This window comes from Garra rufa, chromosome 21 (genome assembly GCF_049309525.1).
Source record: "Garra rufa chromosome 21, GarRuf1.0, whole genome shotgun sequence".
NCBI lineage: Eukaryota > Metazoa > Chordata > Actinopteri > Cypriniformes > Cyprinidae > Garra > Garra rufa.
In genome coordinates this window covers 15809534-15831848 of record NC_133381.1, presented here as the reverse complement: position 1 = coordinate 15831848, position 22315 = coordinate 15809534, and the positions used below count along the sequence as shown (strand labels likewise).

Sequence of the window (22315 nt, the reverse complement as noted above, 5' to 3'; positions counted from 1 at the left end):
TTGAACAGAGCTGAATGGGAAGACTGGAGTCAACAGTTTGTGTGTATGTGACTGTCTATCTCAAGAATAAACAGCCTCGCGGTTTTGCAAGATCCTCGTGGGAAATTGGCCAGATGTGCCTAACTTGAGACATGAGACTTTCTACTTGCATTTTTCTGTCTTTTAAATGTACACTTCAGTTGTTTATACTGTTCTGTGACATCTGGAAACTCGAAGACATAGAAGCAGTCACCCTCTTCCAAATCTATTTAACAAATGATAAACACAGAGTGTACAGACCTGCATCCCAACCTGACAAGAGTTTAGGGCAGAGGTCATGAGTGTAATGGAACACGACATAGTTGTGCTTAAATTGTATTTGCCATTTTCATAAGGTCAAAAGTGGAACAAAATGCACATGGGGCTGGCTTTAATGTCAGCCAAGTCTTTCTTTCTAACTGCATCATTCTTGATGCTGTTGTAGAATACAAGATACAAAAAGATTTCTACATACTACATATTTACTCCCATAACTAACGTACTCCAGCTAACTCTAACTCTACCCTGTATTCTACCATGTGAAAAAAAGAATAAAAAATCAGTAGAAAAATAGAAATGGTCAATGGACATTTCCAATGCAATGCATAATTAAAATGCAATAAGACCTTTGAAAAATCATTAAAGAAATTCCTTCATACTAACACAATACAAAATTTTTATATAAACCCTAAGTCGTTTCGGCCTGACTGGGGTGATACAAATCAAAATCACGTATAACTCCTAATTGCAGTCTCATAAGTGTCTTATATCATTGGGATCCTCAGCTCAAAAACTACTTTTGCGTACTAGTCCTATTGTCTTTATCCAAAGTGGCACAAGTGTACACATTTGTGTATCTAAAAAAACATGGTTGTCATTGGCCAACGAAATTTGAGCACCTATTAGACAAGGTTAACAGAGGCTGTTAGAACCATTCAAATCTTTGTTAAATAACTGAGAATATATATAAAAAAAAAAACTACTTTTTTAAAAAATAAGTTTTTGCTCAGTTTAAGAAAACAAAAACTCTGCAGTACAATTCTCTAGGTTAATAATTATCAAAAAAATAACAGGGTCGTTTAGAAAAGTGGAGTGCCCAAATATACCCAAAAGCCTATAAATCCTAAACAAAAACTCAAAACATGCAACGTTCATTATGGCCGCGAAGCCTTGCTTTCTTAATGAAAGAGCCAATCGTTGATTAGTAAAGTCAGCACGTCACTGCAGCTGCCGTTAGAAGTCATAGAAACAATCAGTGCTTTAAGATGTGTTCTCAGTACTGCACATGCGCACTAGCTGATCTAGCCTGAAAAATAACCAAATTTTTAACACTATTTGAGCACAAGGAACCATATTTAAGAAGCGATTCTTGTGAGATTTCATTGGTGATTTCAAATATGAAATTTAATCGTAAGCTTGGTGAACAGTTTTGGAGAATTTGATGTTTCCCCATTCAAAGAGAAGTTCTGCAGCTAGGCTATTGTGAAAACAAAAACAAAAACAAAGCAAGGACAATAGCGAAAATGGCAGATTACAGGAATAAATGTTATGTTCCAGGTTGTGCAGGAGATGTTAAGTGCAGGGATGGGTTGGTGTCTGTGCTCAGAAAGGCAAGGAAAACAAATAAGGCATTCTAATAAAACAAGGCAAGCCACTAAAGGAACACGGTTAGCTTCTTGCTAGCAGTAGCCTGTTACATTGCAGTACATAAGATTTCACTTACCACATAAACAGGGTAAGGAGAGATGACTGCATGGACGATGGCGAATATTTACAGATCCTGAGCATCACTAACAAGCATCTAAACTTGTAAAATATGTGGTAAGTACTTCTGCTGTAGTATAACGGTACACAGAGCACGTGCAATTGCAAATCTCAAAAGTGAAAGTAAAATAATTGTGCATTCAAAATGACAGTTTCAATGACCGACATATTAATAGCGGAATGGCCTCCGTGATTAAATACATATTTTCCTCTGTGTGTGAGCTACTGAAATGAGCCGGTCTGTGAAACAGCCAATCAGAGCAGAGCTCATCGATATTATTCATGAACCTTCCAAAGAAGATAATAACTGACCATTTCATTCTAGGGACAAATCCTAAGGTTGTAAATGGACCTGTAAAACCATTTCTGGAGAACTTTTTGCCCTTTCCTTATACCTTCTATGTAGATATCAGAGAACAATTTAAAATATTGTATCAATGCATTCTGTGCCATCTTTAAAGCGCTTCAACTTTATAGCTATATTTTATTTTTGCAATTCAAACAAGAATAATTATATTACATTCTCTTCAGTTTACATATAACTATCACATTAGAAGGTACTCTTTCAAAACAATAACAAAAGCAAAGTCCTATTTGTTACATACATTTTTTTCCATATATATATATATATATATCATCCAAAGATAATTTCCAGAATAAAAAGAAAATATAACAAAAAATTAATTTATGTATGTTTTTATATCTTCTCCACTAGACTAGATTATCTTCAGAGACTCTGGACATAAACAATTTTATAAATTTCCAAATACAAAATTCTAATTTAATGTAGCAACTGAGAAAATTCTCTTAGGATGTATCAAACAAAAGCAGGTGCTCATGTGCAGGATAATTTGAAGAATAATGAATCATTGTTAGTCATTTGTTTGCTCAGGTACTGAAGTAATTAGGGTAATTATCCGCATTCATAAAGGGAAAAGTTGGTTACAGAGCGCTGGCGTGTACAGGGTTAATTCACTGCAAGAACAATGTATGGTGGATGAAAAAGAACAGAACGATAAGAGATGTCAGATCCAGGAGGCTAAACTCAAGTTCAGAGCCATTTTGACATAGATAAGGTTTGTTCTGTGTTATAAAGTGTGTGGTTGTGTGTAGCTGAAAGTGTAACATCATGAAAAAGAGACAACTTTACAACTTCATTTTGTTTTCTTATTCTATCTTGGGAGTTCTAGTTCAGTGTGCTTGCTGGGATTTTGGAGCTAAACCAAATTGTGTGTTGGGGGATAAAATCCTAGTGCTTTTTATGAGATGTTATTTAAAAAAGTGTAGGTCATGCAATAGGTAAGCGAAGTAGGCTAAACATTTAATAAAAGCTTAACACTCAAATAGATGCAAACAGGCCAACAAATAAAACCAAAAGCCTCAGGGTCAATTTATATGTGCGACATAAATACACTAAGCTATATTATACATGTTCATTATTTATAGATGTTTAAGAGCAAAACTGCTATAAAGTGGCCAAACAACCGCTGTATAAATGTGTGTTTGATGTCTAACATCTGTCTCGTATCTTCGCGTTTGTATAAACTAAATCTGTGTATTAGAAAGATAAGGCTCGGGGAGGTCGTGGTGGTCCTGCCAAGGCGCTAGCATTAGTGGGCGGACAGGACTGGTCACGTGATCCTCTCACAAAGTTCCCACGCAAAACACTCCTCACACATCCACGCGCGCTCGCGCTTTCGCTGCGCGCTCACGGCTCTGATACTCGCAACAGACTCCCGCGGCTCTAAAAAGAAACTGAGACTTGAGGGAAAATAGACTCGGATGCGTCAGTTGTGCTGTGCTTAGTTATCCTGGCTGAAGCTGATTTATTTAGTTAGTTATTATGTTTCCTGCTGCAATTCTGGGATTAAACTTAAACTGAAACCGAGAAAGGTGAGTAATTATTTCTTTATGTTTGATAAAGTGCTACTGCAAAGCAACTGCGCCACTTTTTCTATTTATAAGTGAAAATAAAGTAGATATGTGTTTGATTTTAAAAGACTCTTAACTTTATTGATGTTGAGGATTCAACTTAAATTTTATGTTTAGTTAGCCTATAATGTGGCAGCTACGCAATATTAGTGCATCAAACCCTTTTGAATTTTCGGGGCATTGAATGCATGCGCAGTTCTGTTGCACACTTATTCTGAATCCCAAAAAATATTCGTGCGCCCCTGATGCCCAAAAAATTCTGTGTGACGACAAAAATAGCTACACACACCAATAATGCCTATAAATACAGTCTAGGTAGGCAGCTCACTAAGTTTTGAGGTACAGTAAATTGTGGAACGCGCACAGGAGGCGGTCGTGAGACGCGCACTAAACGATGGGGGAGAACTTTTTATGCGAAAAACACTTTTCCTGACGTAAAATGGAGGGTTCAGTTACTTTAGTTTGCTTATATATATGCTTAGATACGTTATCGTAGACATGTAGATTCAATTCAAATCAACTGTACACGGTTTAAAGATATAAAGTCAAACAAAATGAATTAAGGTGCTAAATAAAACCTGTTGGGGGTGCAGGGGTGATTTCGGGCCATCAGGGTGGAAAGAGGGGTATTAAAGGTGTGAATTGTTCTCTGTGGGGTGCGTGCAGATATGCATGACTTATATAGGATGCCAGCTGGAGAGCAGACATGCAGGTGTGTGAGAGAGTGTTTATTTGTATGTGTGTGTTTAGACAATTCATTTGTAATCCAAAGTGCCCTGACCTTTTTGTATTCATGCACCAATTGTGAACTCAGCTTGAAGTGGATCAGAAAAACACTCAGCCCACCCCTCTATTTCTCTCTATCTTTCTCTCTCTCTCTCTCAAGCAGAAGGTTGTGTGTTGTGTTTATGTATGAGCGAGGGTGAGCGTGTTGAGATGATTGCGGGCGATGAAGAGGGCGGTTTACGCATCCGCCCCCCATCCAGTCTAAATGTGAAGAAGGTCTACAGCGAGAGTGCCGAAGAACTCCAGTCCCCCGAGGCTCTGAGGAGCAGCGCTATGTCACCTGACCTGAGGCAGGACTTCAACATGATGGAACAAAGAAAGAGAGTCACACAGATTCTGCAGAGTCCAGTAAGACGTCACTCCCACACACACTCGCACCAAAGTGAGAATTCGCATGCTCTTTCTCTCTCTCCCTCCCTTTGCATTTTAAGAGGAGCCCACGCTTGTTTGATTGCATAACAACCAACAAGTGGAGACCCGTTGCCATTAGTAACCATGCACAGATCATCAGAAATGCTGGGAGTGGGTGAATTGAATAAAGAACCCGAAGTGATTTCTGCATATCATGTTGTAGCAGTACTTTGAGGGCTTTTTAATTTCTAAAGCCTTAGATGAAGCTCCGTCTCTTATCTAATTGTAGCTTCATCTATTTTTAATATCCATATAATATGCAAAACTTGAAGCCGTATAATCAACAAAACTGCATGACGTTCATGCCCTGGTTTTGGCTCAATACACAGCAAAATCTTTTAGCAGTAGTTTGCAGCACTGAGGCTTTGAGGTTAAAGTTCATAGATTAAACTATGAACTTCATAGGTTCTTTCAAAGTTAAATTTGATTAAAAATCATGTTCCATGAAGATATTTTGTACATTTCCTACTGTAAATATATCAAAACTTAATTTCTGATTAGTAATCTGCATTGCTAAGAACTTCATTTGGACAACTTTAAAGGTGATTTTCTTAATATTTAGATTTTTTTGCACCCTCAGATTCCAGATTTTTATCTCGGCCCGAAAATTGTTCTATCCTAACCACACCTCAATGGAAAGCTTCAGATTTCAGATGATGTATAAGTCTCAATTTAAAAAAAAAACTGACCCTTATGACTGGTTTTGTGGTCCAGGGTCACATAGCCTATGTCTTGTTATTCTGTAACTGGTCAGCATGTTTATTTTTATCATTTTATTCAGTTTTTTACTAGTGGATTATATTAAATGGTCCTTTGGTGCGGCATATTTGTGTGTTAAAGTAGAAATATGCATGCTTGAGGCCATAAAAGCTGCATGCACTGCAATTATAAAAAGCATAAAATGGTGTTTAAAATATTATTAGATTAAGTATAGCATGTCTCACCGCAGGGCACGCCAACTTCCCTGAACTATTTCACGCTGAAGACACATATAACTGGATGTTCTGTTAACTGAACTTTTCTCCTAAAGCCTGTTTTGTTGTCAGTGATTATTTAGTACCATGAAAGAATGAGCTATGAACAAATCAGAAATGTCCTATATTTGAGAAAAATATTTGTTACGCTTAAAATGAAATGCTTTTTTTTTATATACACTACAGTTTGGGGTTGGTATATTTTATTATGTTAAAAGATGTTTCTTATGCTCACAGAGGTTGCATTTATTTGCTCAAAAAACATAATATTGTAATAAAATTTCTATTTAAAGCTGCACGCTCTAGCAGTTAATAAACAGAACTGCATGCGTCTTGTGGAAGAACAGTGCAGTCAGAGCTACTGCTCTCTGTTTATATCTATGACGAATTACGCCGGTACTGGGCTACTCCCCAGTGGTTCCTATCAGAACCAGTCTAAAACAGTCAGAATATAAAAGCTTATTAAAGGTGCATTTTGAAAACAGAAAAAGTTACTGACTGCAGCTTTAAAATCATTTAGTTTTCTATTGAGAAGCAAGGCTGAATTTTCCGCAGGCATTAGTCCAGACTGTAGAGTCACATGGTCCTTTAGAAAAATGTTCTAATTAATACTAACTAAAGGCTGTTGAATACTTGAATCTGATTGGCTGACAAATATTCTAAGGTGTGCCATGATTTTCAGGGAAACGCACAGCTAAAGTAGTTCCAGGCAGGTCTTAACTGCATTACATGTCCATATAACTTCACCAAACGAATTCAGTTATTTCAATGTCCTTACAGCCTAAAACAGCAGAAGAACAAACAATGACAGTCCAAGCTAGTAAATATAGTAAACAATATGATGCGAAAAAGACAAATTTATGTTTTTGCCACAAAATTATGTTATATTATGTATGGAAAGCACATAACAAGAAACATGTTGTCAGTGCTGCTCTGACGAATTTATCAGTAAAATGGCTTAAAAGCTACATGAGATTTCTGACTAGTGAGGTAATAACTGTGCTGTTTTTGAAGCTGCTGAACTTACATTTCCACTATTAGTAGAGAGGCTGCTGCCATAACTGTTGAGAAATGCACAGACTCAGGTAATTCACACACTTAATATTTCTCTCTTTAATAACTTCATTATTAACTGAATTAGTTTTGCTATCAACAGCTCAAGCCGCCGTTACTAGGTCTAAAATTACGTTTTGGAATTAGCAGTAGAGGCGTACTATGAGATGCTAAGAAATGAATCCTATTCACATCTAAGTTTTAAGGACGAAAACCTGACACCCCTGGTTGAACAGTAGAAACCTTCATAGAATTTGTAATAGTTTTGCTGGTTATAATGTGAATTGTACTGGTTTTATTGGAACCCTAATGGTGCCTGTTGGTCTTTACTGGTAATTGGTTACCTTCTATTGGTGGCTTGTTAAAACCACTACATTTTTAAAGGAATAGGCTCCCAAACATACTACAGGAAACCCATTTGAATGGTTTTAAAGGTTAAAAGTTGATGCTTTGTAATGTTTGTAATGGTATTTGTAGTGGAAACCGTTAGAATTTCTGTTGTTGTTGTTTTTTCTGCAGGGAAATGTCATATATGAAATACTTCATCTGAATAATGTTTTGAGTTGTAGTGACTGTTACATATGCAGAATAATTGACTACGGTCCATTGAATTATTAGAAAATTATGCACACTTGAGCCACATCACCACCTTGGGTGTGCATTATTTTCTAATAATTCAATGGCCTATCATGAATTATTCCAATGATTTGATGCTCAAGAAACTTTTCTTATTATCTATGTTGAAAACAGTGCTGTTTAATATTTTTGTGGAAACAATGGTACATTTTACCCAGATTTTTTGATGAATAGAAAAATCCAAAGAACATTATAGTAGCTGAATCAATTTAGTGCATCCTTGCTGAACAAATATTACTGACCCTAAACTTTTGAATGTTAGTGTAGATAAAATAAAATATAGATAAATCACAAAAATATGAAGTACCAATTGCAAACAGCTTATGCAAAACCTTTTCTTAGAATTAATTTTCGTGTATTGCTTGCAATTACATTTAACCAGCTGGTCATTTTTGTGACTATGAAGTCAGTTTATGCAATTTTAAAACCTTAACAGATGTCTTTTTGTGAAATGTTTTGTTTGGAAACACGTTCTTAACCCTGTTGCTGGTTAGGTATGTTTTGAAGCATGGTAGCTGGTTTTAATCTGGTTTATGCTGGTCCTCAGTTGGTCATGAGCTGGTTATAAGCTGAGTTATTTGCTCAGGACCAGCATAAACCAGCTCAAACCAGCTACCATGCTTCAAACAAACATTTTTAAACAGAGAAGTTTGTCTTAACTGTCATAATATTTAGAATATGTTTTAGTTACAGTGTTAAAGTGTGTTTGTGTTTGTTGCAGGACTTTAAGGAGGAGCTGGAGTGTATGGTGAAGGAGCAGTGCTCCAAAGGCAGTAACTCCAGTGGTCTCCTCGGCCAAATCGCACACCTCATCATCAGCAATACACTTAGCAACACTGGAGTGAGCAGTCCCAGCAGTGAGTACACATACACTTTCATAGACACTTCATAAATTCCCATTGAAGAATATTTGTTGTTACCATAGTCAACAGATGGCAGGCATGTCATTCCGTATGGTTATCACATAGAAGCTCAGATAAAGGCAGATATTTATTTTTGTTGTTTGGCTGTGTGTGTGTTTCCAGGTGCAGGGTCAATTAGTCCAGTGAATGATCTGTGTGGTGTGGAGTGGTTTCATTGTTCTAAAGCTGAGAGGCAGGGCCGCTGTAAACTTGCCTGCTTGTACCGACTGTTGGACCTATATGGACATACCCACTTCCCAAATACGTATATAACTGTGAGTACTCGTGTATATTGCACACTTTGGCTTTTTGCCATGCTGCACACAAATTGTTTTGCAAATCCGAACTAGGACTGACTGTGCTCACTGTCATTTTGCATGTAATAAAATCAGATGCTTTTGTTCAGACAACACTGGTTACCATAGTAATGGCTTAAGTGCCTGAACAATGCAGAGAGACAAGAGAATAACTGCCATTGTGGAAAGAATAGACAGAAAACTGTCATTTCTTCTTCTGCTCTGATCTGTCATGACATCTCACCATGATGCTGAACTCAACAAATTACAATAGCATCAGAGGGATTACTGTGTTTTTACACACTCATGCATACACCACAGAAATAAAGGTACAAAAACAGTCACTGTGGGCAGTATTCTTTTACCCTTTTAAAAACTACTAACATGTACACCTGAGGTACTGATACCTATAAGGTATAAAGATGCACCCTTTAGATACAAAGGTGTGATTTTGAAAAGATACCACCTCAGTGACAGCTTCTGAGCCAACGTTGATGAAAAACATGAAATGTTATCTACCATGTAATCTAATATTGCATTTAAATATATACATATACAGTTGACGTCAAAAGTTTACACACACCTTGCAGAATCTACAAAATGTTAATTATTTGACTAAAATAAGAGGGATCATACAAAATGCATTTGTTTACATATAGTCCACAATAGAAAATGATAGTTGAATTTATAAAAATGACCACGTTCAAAAGTTTACATACACTTGATTCTTAATACTGTGTTGTTGCCTGAATGATCCACAGCTGTTTTTTGTTTTTGTTTTTTTTTTGTTTAGTGATAGTTGTTCATGAGTCCCTTGTGTTTCCTGAACAGTTAAACTGCCCGCTGTTCTTCAGAAAAATCCTTCAGGTCCCACAGTCCTTTGGTTTTTCAGCATTTTTGTGTATTTGAACCCTTTCCAACAATGACTGTATGTATTAGGAATCAAGTGTATGTACACTTTTGAATGGGGTCATTTTTATAAATTCAACAATTATTATTTTTTCTTGTAGGCTATATGTAAACGTCTTTTATGTGAAATATCATATTCAGGCATTTGGTATGATCCCTCTTATTTTTGTAAAATCGTTAACAGATTCTGCAGAAAACTTTTGACTTCAACTGTAATTATGATTTGCATCAAGTTTGTAAAAATGTTATGTTTTGTTTTTGGCTGTTTAGATGGAAAAAAATAGCATGGTCCTCATTTTAGCTTATTCTGGCCAAATGCCGCCCACTTAAAAAGGAAGATGCTGTTTGATTGTGGATTTTTCTGAAATTAGACCACAATATTAGATTAGGCCACAATACTAGACCAGCATGGAAAAATGAATTTAAAAAGTGGTGTGGCAGACTTTGTCAACAGTTGTACAGAAAACACTGTAAAAAAAATAATGGTAATATGTAGAGACCTTTTCTGTATTCAAAAGAAATATGTATTATATACAATTATAGAAACATAACTCGCATAAATAGCTTATTTTCTACTCTATCCAGTTGCACAAAAGCAGTCAACATAATTACAACTAGCCATTTCCAGTGCATCTGAAGTTTGTATCATTTTCTGTCTAATCTTAAGTCTTTGATTACCTGAATTTATTATAATATCTTCTCTTTCTGTTTTTCGTTGGCTCTATTTTACTCTTTCTCTGTTATTTTCTTTTCCAGCTGCGTATCAACAAAGAACAGGATCATATTCTCATTCTTCCTAAAGGACTGTCGTTCTCAGAGGCCACAGCAGCTAGTCTGGTACACACACCCACACACATCCTGAACATGAATTATGAAGTTGGAAACCCTGTACATTTACAACTGAATATAATTACATCATTAAATATATAATATGTGGAAGAACAGGAGAATATAAAAATGTTCATATTTTTTTTGCATTGTGTATTTTTCAAAGGTCAAGGTGAATCTGATTGGTGAGGTGGTTGATCAGGGAGTGACTGCACTACCTGTGGATGTTTTGGGATTCAAACCACATTCTGCAGTGTATTCTGCCCGACCAGATGCCAAATGTGTTATACATACATACACACCAAATACTGCTGCCGTGAGTGTCAACACACACACACACACACACACACACACTCAAGCCGTGTATAAAAATATATATGTGACCCTGGAGCACGGGTATATTGTAGCAATAGCCAAAAATACATTGTATGGGTCAGAATTATACATTTTTCTTTTATGCCAAAAATCAATAAAAAATTGATTAATCATTAAAAGATATTTTGTGCATTTCCTACCATAAATATATAAAAACTAATTTTTGATTAGTAATATGCATTGCTATAAACTTAATTTGGACAACTTTAAAGGCAATTTTCTAAATATTTCGATTTTTTTGAACCCTCAGATTCCAGATTTTCAAATAATTGTATCTCAGCCAAATATTGCCCTATCCTAACCATACATCAATGGGAAGCTTAATTATGGTATTACATATTACAAGGTGCCCTTTGAAGTTTTCTAATGCCTCCTAGTGGGCCCAGGACCCGTTAAAAACCATTGTCATAGATGCAGTATTCACCCTGCTTGTTAAAGTCTAACACACACATTTGCAACTTCTGTATGTCCTGCAGGTTTCTTCTATGAAATGTGGCATCTTACCCATTTCCCATGAAGCTTTGCTGCTGGGAGAGGTGTCTTATTTTAGTTACCATGGTGATTTAGCCAACGAGCAGGAGAGGATGGAACTTCAGAAAGCTCTTGGTCCCACTGCCAAGGTGACAGTCTGTGAATTCTGCTACCCGTTGGCATGACAACCATTAGGAGTTAACTATAGTACAGCATGGCAGAGCTTAAGCAGGGAAAAATAGCAGGTCCTAATGATTGCCAAATTAAAATGTGCTTTTTTAAAGATTTGTTGATTTTTGTTTTACAGTAGTTATAATATTGCTTAGTATCATATTTATAGTAATATTTTGTGCATTACTGGATTCAATATGGTGGATTTGCAACACTTATGTAATTCTGTTTGTTTTTAGGTTTTGGTCCTGAGGAATCAAGGTTTACTGGCATTTGGAGAGACAATAGAGGAAGCTTTTCATTATCTGTATCACAGCCACCAAGCTTGTGAGATACAGGTACACATACACATATAAAATTGAAATACACATATGCAAATAAATGAAATAATAGAAATACATAAACTAGATGGAAATGGAATATATTATGTACTAGATCAAACTAAATCTGGAATACACAGAAAATAGAATAAGTTGACAACCAAGCTGCCAATCTTTTTTTTTTTAATTAATCAACGGCCTAGATAATTACAGCTCAATTTAAAGGAATAGTTCACCCAAAAATCAAAACTACCACATGATTTACTCACACTCAAGCCATCCTAGGTGTATATGACTTTTTTTACTTCAGACAAAGACAAATAGAGGTATTAAAAAAATTGTCCTGGCTCTTCCAAACTTTAAAATGTCAGTGGCCCCGATTTAGAATTAAAAAAACTGCATCCATCTATCATAAAAAGTACTCCACACAGCTCTGGGGGGTTAATAAGGGCTTCTGAAACAAAGCTATGCATTTGAATAAATGCATTTGAAAATGTCTATATTTAAAACTTAATAAAACGTAATTTCTAGCTTTCGCTACCTGTTGTACGCACATTCACGAGAGAGGGGCGTTACAGTGGATGACGTAGGACTTAGGCCTAGCCTAAGCTCAGGTGAGAAGTGACAAACGCAGAAGCACACTGGAGAGAGCAAAACAAAATATTTGAAACAGAACATTGAAGTACAAAACAAGGATTTGTAAAGAAAAATGCCTGAGGATTTCAATGTATGCCAAGAGGAGACTGGTTTTCCTTTGCTGTAAACAAAATGTGGTTCTCACAAGACTGACATATTCTCACTGGAGCTTACGCTTAGTCTACACCTCATGAATGCGTACATGACAGCTAGCGTAAACTAGTATGTATCATTTATAAAGTTTTAAATATAGATATTTTACTTGCACAAAAGCATTGATTTGCTTCAGAAGGCCTTTATTAACCAATTGAAGCCGTGTGGAGTATTTTTTATGATAGATAGATAGATGCACTTTATTTTGCTTCAAAATCTAAACACCCATTCACTGCAATTATAAAGCTTGAAAGAGCCAGGAGATTTTTTAAATAAAACTGTGATTGTATTCATCTGAAAGAAGAAAGTCGTATACACCTAGGATAAGGAAATCATTGGGTAATTTTAATTTTTAGGTGAACTATCTCTTTAAGCTCTGCCTGTAGATTTATCCAGTGATTAAACTGTTATCCACCATCATCTCGTCTTTGTGTCCCTTTCCTATTTCAGATTAGTGCTCTGTTATGTGCGGGTGGCGTTGACAACCTGTGCGTGTTAGACAGAGCTAGTCTGAAAACAGCTCCTACGAAAAAAAATCCCGGTGGACAAAAGCCAGACGGACAGATCAGATGGAGGGTTGGAGAGGCAGAATTCGAGTCGCTTATGAGGATGTTAGATAACTTAGTAAGTGTCTCTTGTGCTAATCTATACCAGATGTGTTAACAGCATTTAGATGACTGCATGAAGCATGTATTATTAAATATTTAACAGTAAAAAACAATATTGTGTTTTCAGGGTTACAGAACAGGTTACACGTACCGACATCCCATAGTTAAAGAAAAACCTCGACACCATAACGATGTGGAGATCCCAGCGACCGTCACAGGGATGGGACTAGAGGAAAAGGACACCTTTTCACAGAGTCCATTGCACTTCCTGGCACAGAAGCGAGACAGAGAGAGGATACGATGGTTGAACTCTCCAAACAGCTACTTAAAGGTCAATGTACCTGAGGAGTCCATCAATGGGACCTGCAGCCCCCGGACCAAAACCACGGTATCTTTGCATGTGATCATGTACAAATATTTTTGCAAACAAATTTGAGGGTTTCACACAGTTGTGAATTAGTAATATCTATAAATTCAGTGTTGAGTGTTGTTAATTATTGGTCAGTATGGAAGCATATTACCGCCTCAGATGTATTTCAGAGTAAGAAATAATTAGATAATATACACAGTTTCACAAAGTCACAGTTAACTTTTTAATATTCTTTAACTCTGAGGGAAAATGAACTTCCACAGATCAGATCAGTAGAGTAAAATAAACAGTCAAACCAAAAATCATTCAGACAGCAAATATAATTTTTGATATTTTTTTAATAGTGGGTGCAGGACTCTATAGTTAATTAAGCATTGCTTGGTAATTGGTCAAAAAAGTATTTATGGTTGTGTAAATATTGTCATACTAACAGTTGTCTGAATTTTTGGTTGACTATCAAAGTTATCTTACATTATTAAGATGATTTTATCCTGACACAGTTTAACTCTTGAGTTCTTGTCATATTTTATTACCATTTTCTAAACTATAGCGAATAAACTGTGATAATGTGAAAAGGTGTCTAAATACATTTTGGTTTGACTTTATATTTATATTTGTAAAATGCCAATAATTTTACCATGTTTTCTGTATATATTTAATATTGACTAATATTTCCTAAATCATTCTTTTCTTTTCTTTTAGTGGATGAAATCAGAAGAGTCAGGCAGCTGCAATGACACCCCAATTAGGATTGAGGACCCCAACCAGTTTGTTCCACTTAATACTAACCCCAGTGAAGTACTGGAAAAAAGAAATAAGGTATATTTGACAGAGTAAGAAAATACAGACTGAACAGCCTGTGTCCACAGCTTGTGTTCTGTACACTAAAGCACTGCTTTGTTTGTGCTGGTTTAGATTCGGGAGCAGAACAGAGCAGATCTGATGACAGCTGGACCCAAGTCTCAGCTCCTGGCAGACATTGTTATTGACAAGACTCCTGGACCAGTGCGTAACTACATCAATAAATCCGACATGAACACAAGCACCAATCAAAAACTCAAATACTTTTAAAAGTGCACAATATAACTTTTTTAGTATAATAGTATTTTTGAAAGGTATGTTTAAAATGATGAAACTCACTTGATATGAAACCTCCAGTGACATCAACAGCCTAGAAAACACTGTACTACACTGTAGAACAATAACAACATTCAGTAAACGGTAAAACTGTTTGTTCATAAGTAATAGAATACATTAAAATAATAGGGTAAGACACACCAATTTGCAATATCAAGCAGCAAAACAAGCTGTTTTGTACAGCTAAAAATAGCTGGATGCAGATAAGACCAAAAAGCCAGACCCAGAAAATTTACAAATGGCCACGACATCTCTAAAAAAAAATCTGAAACCACTGTTAAAGCAATACATAAACAAAAAATACATAACTAAGACACAATTGTCATTATTGTCATTATTATCTTCAGGCATTCATCTATGAGGATGAGGAGAAGACAGTTGCTCTGCCACCCAACCCCTTTGACCAATCAGAGGCAGATATACAGGCATACACCCAAACTGTGGAGAATAAGAACAGCCAGTCAGGTAATAGCACATTCTACATACAAGGACACAGAATGGCACTAACAAAGGTGTTTTTTAAAGAGAACCCTGGGTATTAAGACTTGTATGGTGTAATATAACACAAAGTATGTCTCTTACTGAAATATGTAGTAGAAACCCATGAAAGATTTACATTATTTAAAATTTTAATTTTTGGAATATGGAGGGCGCCATTATTTAGATGATGTAAAAAGGTTCAGAAAATAAAATACTGATACGATGACCACAGCTAATGAAAGAGCTTACAGGAGGCGATGGATATAAGCATAGGCTTAAACCAAATGCCGTACCATTGATTTTCCTCACAAGGAGTCTAAATGCCCCTGGATATCTAGTAAAAACCACGCTGAGAAACTCTTTCAGTGGCTGCGGCACCTAGTCAAGCGTTGGCATGTTTACATCCTGTCGGCATGGCATCTAGCGTTTCTTGTCTCTGCCATTTGTAAGCTCTTTCAATAGCTGTGGTCTACTAAAAGCCTCAAAGAAATCAGGGCTAAAGTGGAGAGAACAAAGACACAGGTCTTTAAGAAGTTTTATTCATCCACAGGCATCTTCCTATTCTTTTCTCCTCTTATAATCGCTAGGAGAGCAGTGAAGACTTACATCGCTTCACGTGTCCCTTCGACTGAAAATTACAACCAAAAGCTGCATAATGTGGCATTGTAGCAGTATTTTATATTCTAAGTTGTGTTGTGGTAAAAATAGCACAGTAGCTCTACAAGTGCAACCATTTTACATCATCAAAATAATGGCGCCCCCTATAGTCCAAAATATGTATAAAACAATGTGGATTTAATAAATCCACAAAACTTTGAACAGTAGTGTTTATAATTATTTAGTTTGCCATTCCATTCAGTTTCCTGTAAGCTCCAGTGTATTTCCAGTACATACTTTGCATCTCAGGGAGATGTTAATGCTTCCCTACCTTTAAAACCTCAGCTTAACCACTCTTTTTGTTTGGCTTTTTTAAAAATGTTTTCTCGACATAAAAGCTCTACAGTCAGAAGCCGATGAGGAATTCACAGACGGAGAAATGACTACATACGACGGCTCCACTGTGTCCCTATCGATCTCACCTCTCATGAGCCCTGAAAGAGGAGGTATAGATTCTCTCAGCTTTATTGTCTCAAATTGACACTTATGACTGGCTTTAGTGGTACAAGGTCACATATTACCACATTGGTCTGTCATAACCAAATTAGTTGCAGTTTTATGGTTTCCAGCTGGACAACCTCATGCTAAAGGTCTCTTCCTCTCATTCTCAGACTGTCTTTCAGCTCTGCTTCAGAGCAGTGACGGCGATGACCTGACACAGGATGATGACCTCACTCTACAGGTCACAGAGCTCAGCATCACAAAAGAGATGCAGGTCTCGATAACAACCACTGTCGCCAACAACATTTCAGTCACCAGCTCTTCTGAAAGTCAGCCACAATCACCCAAAAAGAAGAAAAAGAAATTTCGTACACCTTCCTTCCTGCGGATGACGAAAAAGAAAGAAAAGAGAGACAAGGAGAAAGGAAAAGACAAAGAGAAAGACAAAGAGAAGGAGAAGGACAAAGAGAAGGAGAAAGACAAAGATAAAGAGAAGGAGAAGGACAAAGAGAAGGAGAAAGACAAAGAAAAGGAGAAAGACAAAGAAAAGGAGAAAGACAAAGATAAAGAGAAGGAGAAGGACAAAGAGAAGGAGAAAGACCAAGAAAAGGAGAAAGACAAAGAGAAGGAGAAGGACAAAGAGAAAGAGAAGGAGCAAGAAGAAAAGGAGATACAAGAAGACAAGGGATCTAAAAAGGACCACTCCTGTTAGACGTAACTGTGCAGGTACTTGTGGGTAATGTAGTTTCAAGAAAGCCCAATGTTAAGGAGTACTGACTTCTAAAGTAAAACTAAAATTAAAATTTACAGATAATGTAATCACCCCCTTGTCATCCACGATGTTCATGTCTTTCTTTCTTCAGTCGTAAAGAAATTATAATTTTTAGGAAAACATTTCAGGATTTCTCTCCATATAGTGGACTTCTATGGTGCCCACAACTTTGAATGCAGCTTCAAAGGGCTCTAAACAATCCCAGCTGAGAAAGAAGGGTCTTATCCAGTGAAACCATCAGTTATTTTCTAAAACAAATTTACATTTAATATGCTTTTTTAAACTCAAACGCTCATCTTGTCTAGCTCTACGTAAAAGGTAAAACAACAATGTAGGCTGATTTTGAAGTTGAAGGAGAAAGTGAGATGGGAATTTTTCATTTCACTGTCATGAACCTGAATACACAGAGTTCACGCAGAGCTAGACAAGTGCTTGAGGTTAAAAAGTATATAAATTGTATTTTATTTTTTTTAATAACCAATTGTTTTGCTAGATAAAGCCCTTCTTCCTCGGCTGGGATAGTTAGATAGAGTCCTTTGAAGCATTTAAACTGCATTTTGGAGGTTCAAACTTAGAAGCTTACCTGAATCAAATGCTGAAATGTTTCCCTCAAAAAACAATTTCTTTACGACTGAAAAAAGAAAGACATGAACATCTTAGATGACAAGGGGGTGAGCACATTATCTGTAAATATTTGTTCTGGAAGTGAGCTACTTCTTTAAATGCGATGACTAGGAGAGACAGGGATATTAACATCAAAGCAATGATCTGTGTAGTTGTTAAACACAATATTACAACACTTTTTTTCCTACAGCTATATCAACAACTTAATAGCCTAACTAAAGAATATCCTCCTACACTTTTATAAACTGTACATAAATGCACACTTATACATGCAATATCAGTAAACTAAATAAAGTCTAGTCCTTAAAGCCCTAAACACTGAATTTGAGAAGTATTGGAAATATTTTGATGGCTCTACATTGTGTTTTGTAGATGGGTTGATTTTGTGTGCTGAAGTAATGAGGTGACAGTGAATTGTATGAAAGACTGCTCAAATGGATTTCTGCGTATTAGGAATATTAAAGTTTTCAAATAATTTTTTAATGGGAAACAGCCATTTAGTGTGATATGAAGCTTTGTTTGTAATGGAAATGTGGTTGATAACAGATTGTTATTCTACTTAGTTTAATAACTGATTATATAAAAGGCTATAACCACTATATGTTAATTAAATCAAAAAATTGTGCTGTAATTATGTTAATAGTGATGTTTTCTCATTCTCACCAGTGTTTTTGTCCTCCATGGTCAAATACTGCTTTTTGTAATTTGCAGTCTCATGGGTGTGTATAAATGTAACCTTTCTGAAATAAAAGTGTGATACAATTTATGAAGGACAAAAATATATAGTTACACACATTTCAATTAAGCAAATAAATCACAAATTGTTATAGAAATGTCAACAAATCAACATTTATTTCTCTCAAATATGTAAATATACAAAACTGAAAAGCAAATGTAACAACAAATGGACTGCAGCAGAATGCTTATTAAACACGGAGGTGGCGAGCGAAACAAAAAACTGCTTAATCTGTTCATCGACACCAGTCTTCCCTTTCTCGACTATTTATGAGGGAGGCCAGCGCTTTCCATTTATGTTTGTTCAACACATTATAAAAAACTAGTGAGCAGCTTTCCATCCTCAGCAGCTCGTGCAGAGACTTGGTCCTGAGAGCATGAGGAAAACCTGTAAAACTAACCAGGAGCTGTGCTTCACTGAGGACTGATGTTTTATTAGTTGCAACATCCAGAGACTGTTCAGTACAGAACAGCTCCGAAATCCAGACTAAACACCCACTATTTATTGGAAATAAAACAAGGGGGAAATGTGTTACTATAGTTATTTCATGTCCAATCTGATTTATGATTTCTAAGTGGGTTTCAGTTTGATTCATTTTTATGTTGGGTGATTACAGATGGGCACAGACAGAACACAAGGGAGATCACTGGGGCATTAGGTGCCTGACATTGTATTTTGAAGTGTCGTTGTACTGGGTCATGGGTTTATCTGCGATACCACACGTGCCAACGCCAACCTTTCCATTCACACTCTCTGGAGATGCAAATATACTTCTTTTCACCTGGAAAAGATGGTCATAAAACATGAGTATAATGGCAAGGTTCTTAAAAGAACAGAATTAGTCAGCTTTTTTTTCTCTAACACATACCTGTCCTTTTTTATTCTTGGAATAGGCTTTATTGTTAAACTGCTGCCATTTGGATTTCTGATCTTCTCTCTCCTGCTCTAGCTCCTTCATGCGTTGCACCTTTTTCTGGGCCTTTTTCTTCTTATATTCCCTCTGCTCTGCCAGCATCTCTTTCCTAAGAGAAATCACACAGCAGGAACACATTAAAAAACAGAGCTATTCAGAAATATGCAAACACATAATCTTGAAATGCATTAATGTCTATGGCACTGGCCTTTTAGAAATAGCTAGTAAACCTCTCATTATGCTATATTGCCACCAAATCTTAGATTCAAGACTTCCACACTGCTCTCACTTTAAATCTTACAATACATTATAAAGATGGGTTCAACTGTTTAGATTTTATATTAAAACAAGTCATTTTAACATCTACTTACTTGGATTTGGGCTTTCCATCTATCTCCTCTCTGTTCCTGCCCTCCTCCACTGGTTTGAGCACATGAAGCGGCAACACCTCTGCATTGCCGTAGCCTTCAAAGGTGATGGCTGCCGTGCCGTTCTCAGAGTCAATCTCTTCAATCTCTGCTTCATACAACCTGCCAATGACACAGCACTGTAAGCATGTGAGTACGGATATACACACAAATCCCTCCTCCAAATGCACCCAACGCTCAGTAGGCAATATCAATATACCTCCCAACCCTGTGTGTACTCACTGTCCATCCTTGGTCCAGGTGGCCATGCAATGGTCTCCAACCCTCCAGCTGCGAGTAGGAGGGACTGTCTCCGAGCTTTTGGTGCTGGTTGCACCCTCCACCGGCTGTGATGTCAACAGGTCTTTTGTCAACTCAATCACCTCCTATAGCGACACATAACAGCAATGATTTGATGAATATACTTACTTAGTAAAGGCACTTTTCATCTTGTCAGAGGCTATCAGGCATCAACCTAAGTGACAAAAACTGGACTCCTGAAAAACATGGCAGACAACTAAAAGTTTTAACAATGCAAACACATACTAAAGAACAAACATTGAGGGTTTGGACTTAGGTCATGATTTGGTCAATTACTAGGATACATCAAATGTAAACAACAGCATTAATTGCAAAGTTAATGTACTACTGAATATGTTGTACTGCTAATTTATGCTGTCTAAACAATGGAAAAAACGTGCGGAAGCTGTTAAACCATATAGAGAAGGACTCAGTAAGTAGGAAAGGGTGCAATATTCTGACAAACTAAAGTTAATAGGTGGTAAAGATAGGTATGAGCAGTATTAGATATCAGATATTAGCCTAATATTCTACCTATCGATTAGAAGTAATAAGAACAAACACAAATGTTGTCAGAATTCTTGCCCTGGAAATCCTGGATCAGTTTGGCCAACCACAAACTTTGTGTTATAACTTTTGGCAGTCTGTAGTACTCCAAATGTTTTTCCTGGTCTGACCGGTTAGTACAGGCCAAAACTTGACAATAATTGACCATTTTCAGCAGCAATAATCAGCTAAATTTGTGAGCTCCGTTTGTTTCAGCGTCATCGTTTACATTTAGTGCCGCCAATATGGCCGTTTAATGACACATCGTGAAAACACTATACTAGCAAATAAAGAGACATGGATATAAATGAAATGTTACAATTCCCCTCTGCTATGTTAAAGCCTCACAACAGGCAGTAGATATCTGTGCCCAAACCTGAAGGTCCTTCTGCAGTTTAAGCAGATCTTCATTATCTTGATCTGTAGAGAGTGCTGCTTCCACCTGCTGCAGCTGAGCTTTATAATTGTTCAACTGCTTTACCAATTCTTCAGACATCTGAAAAAACAAATACCATTTTTCAAGTGACAAGTAAAAACAGAACTCAAAACACCCATCACATGTGTTTCTATCACATATAAACATTAATAATTTATATTGCACCAGCACAAAATTCATAACCTGCAGTTCACTAGAACAGGATTTCCATATATATTTACATCTGAATCAGAGATGTTTTAAAACACTTCCCTAGCCTTAGCAATGTTAACTTTATCATCATGTTGACATGTCCCGACATTTTCACATATAAATAACCATATGCACTTATTTATTTGTTAATTTTCATTATACGTTTAATTAATTTGATAAAGCATTAGCATTGGGTCTCACAAAGCTTTGTTTTGATACAAGTTAAATGCACATCAGCGATCAATGTGTAAATGGAGCACAAGGCCTCTCGCTCGACAGAAGACATGTTGATATTTATAAACACTAGACAACCGCATCATCTTTTGACCTTTAAATATTCCTGATATAATATTCTTACCTTTAAATATTCCTAGGACAATATTTATATGAAAACCAGATGAATTACGATGTTTAAATATCCCATCAACGAGTTTATTCTAGCGAAAAGAACACCGTCCCGATTTCGTTTGTAGCCTCTCTCGCTATCGTCGCTTCGACCTTTTCCCGGATGTGACGCCACAGTCTCGCGTGATGAGTTGTCGCGGTGTTGCCGCTGCCGTACTCTTGCAGAGAGGAAAGACAAAAGTTATTTTTTATAAAACAAATACATTTTATTTTAACAGAATAAAATAAAATAAAATCTGAATGTGAATTTGTCAGGCATTCAAAGCATTTATTACTAATGATAAGTACTTTATTTATTAAGACTGTAAAGCCTGACATGTGAAATAATAGTCGGGGAAAAAGCCACTGAAACATTTTATTGATTTAAATTTTAGACAAAATCTACTTTAAAAACGTATTTCTAAAAAAAAATGTAAGCTATATTTATGCAATGCAATACAATAATTACTGATACTGATATCATTACTCCAGTCTTCAGTGTCACACAATCCTTCAGAAATCATTCTAATATGCTGATTTATTATCAGTGTTGGAAACAGTTGTGCTGCTTAATATTTTTTTGGAACCTGTGATATTTTTTTCAGGATTCTTAGATTAATAAAAAGTTAAAAAGAACAGCATTTATTGCATTGCAAGTCTGTGCTATCACTTTTTAT

The 22315-nt window shown here is 36.4% G+C and overlaps 2 protein-coding genes across 2 annotated transcripts; one reads left to right on the top strand and one right to left on the bottom strand.

The window, feature by feature from the left end:
* The first annotated feature begins 3502 nt into the window (after positions 1-3502).
* add3b (adducin 3 (gamma) b) lies at positions 3503-18490 on the top strand. Its single transcript, XM_073826698.1, has 15 exons — positions 3503-3675; positions 4604-4848; positions 8296-8431; positions 8600-8751; positions 10438-10518; positions 10676-10825; positions 11361-11504; positions 11766-11864; positions 13086-13259; positions 13371-13631; positions 14316-14432; positions 14529-14618; positions 15098-15215; positions 16226-16333; positions 16499-18490. Exons 2-15 carry the CDS (start codon positions 4627-4629, stop codon positions 17038-17040), a joined length of 2394 nt encoding a protein of 797 aa, XP_073682799.1. The 5' UTR covers positions 3503-3675; positions 4604-4626; the 3' UTR covers positions 17041-18490.
* Positions 18491-18559: 69 nt separating this feature from the next.
* smndc1 (survival motor neuron domain containing 1) lies at positions 18560-21752 on the bottom strand. The gene is made up of 6 exons (XM_073826699.1): positions 21613-21752; positions 21003-21122; positions 20024-20166; positions 19745-19903; positions 19329-19482; positions 18560-19241 (listed from the first exon to the last, which is right to left on the bottom strand). Exons 2-6 carry the CDS (start codon positions 21120-21122, stop codon positions 19104-19106), a joined length of 714 nt encoding a protein of 237 aa, XP_073682800.1. The 5' UTR covers positions 21613-21752; the 3' UTR covers positions 18560-19103.
* Between the last annotated feature and the right edge of the window lie 563 nt (positions 21753-22315).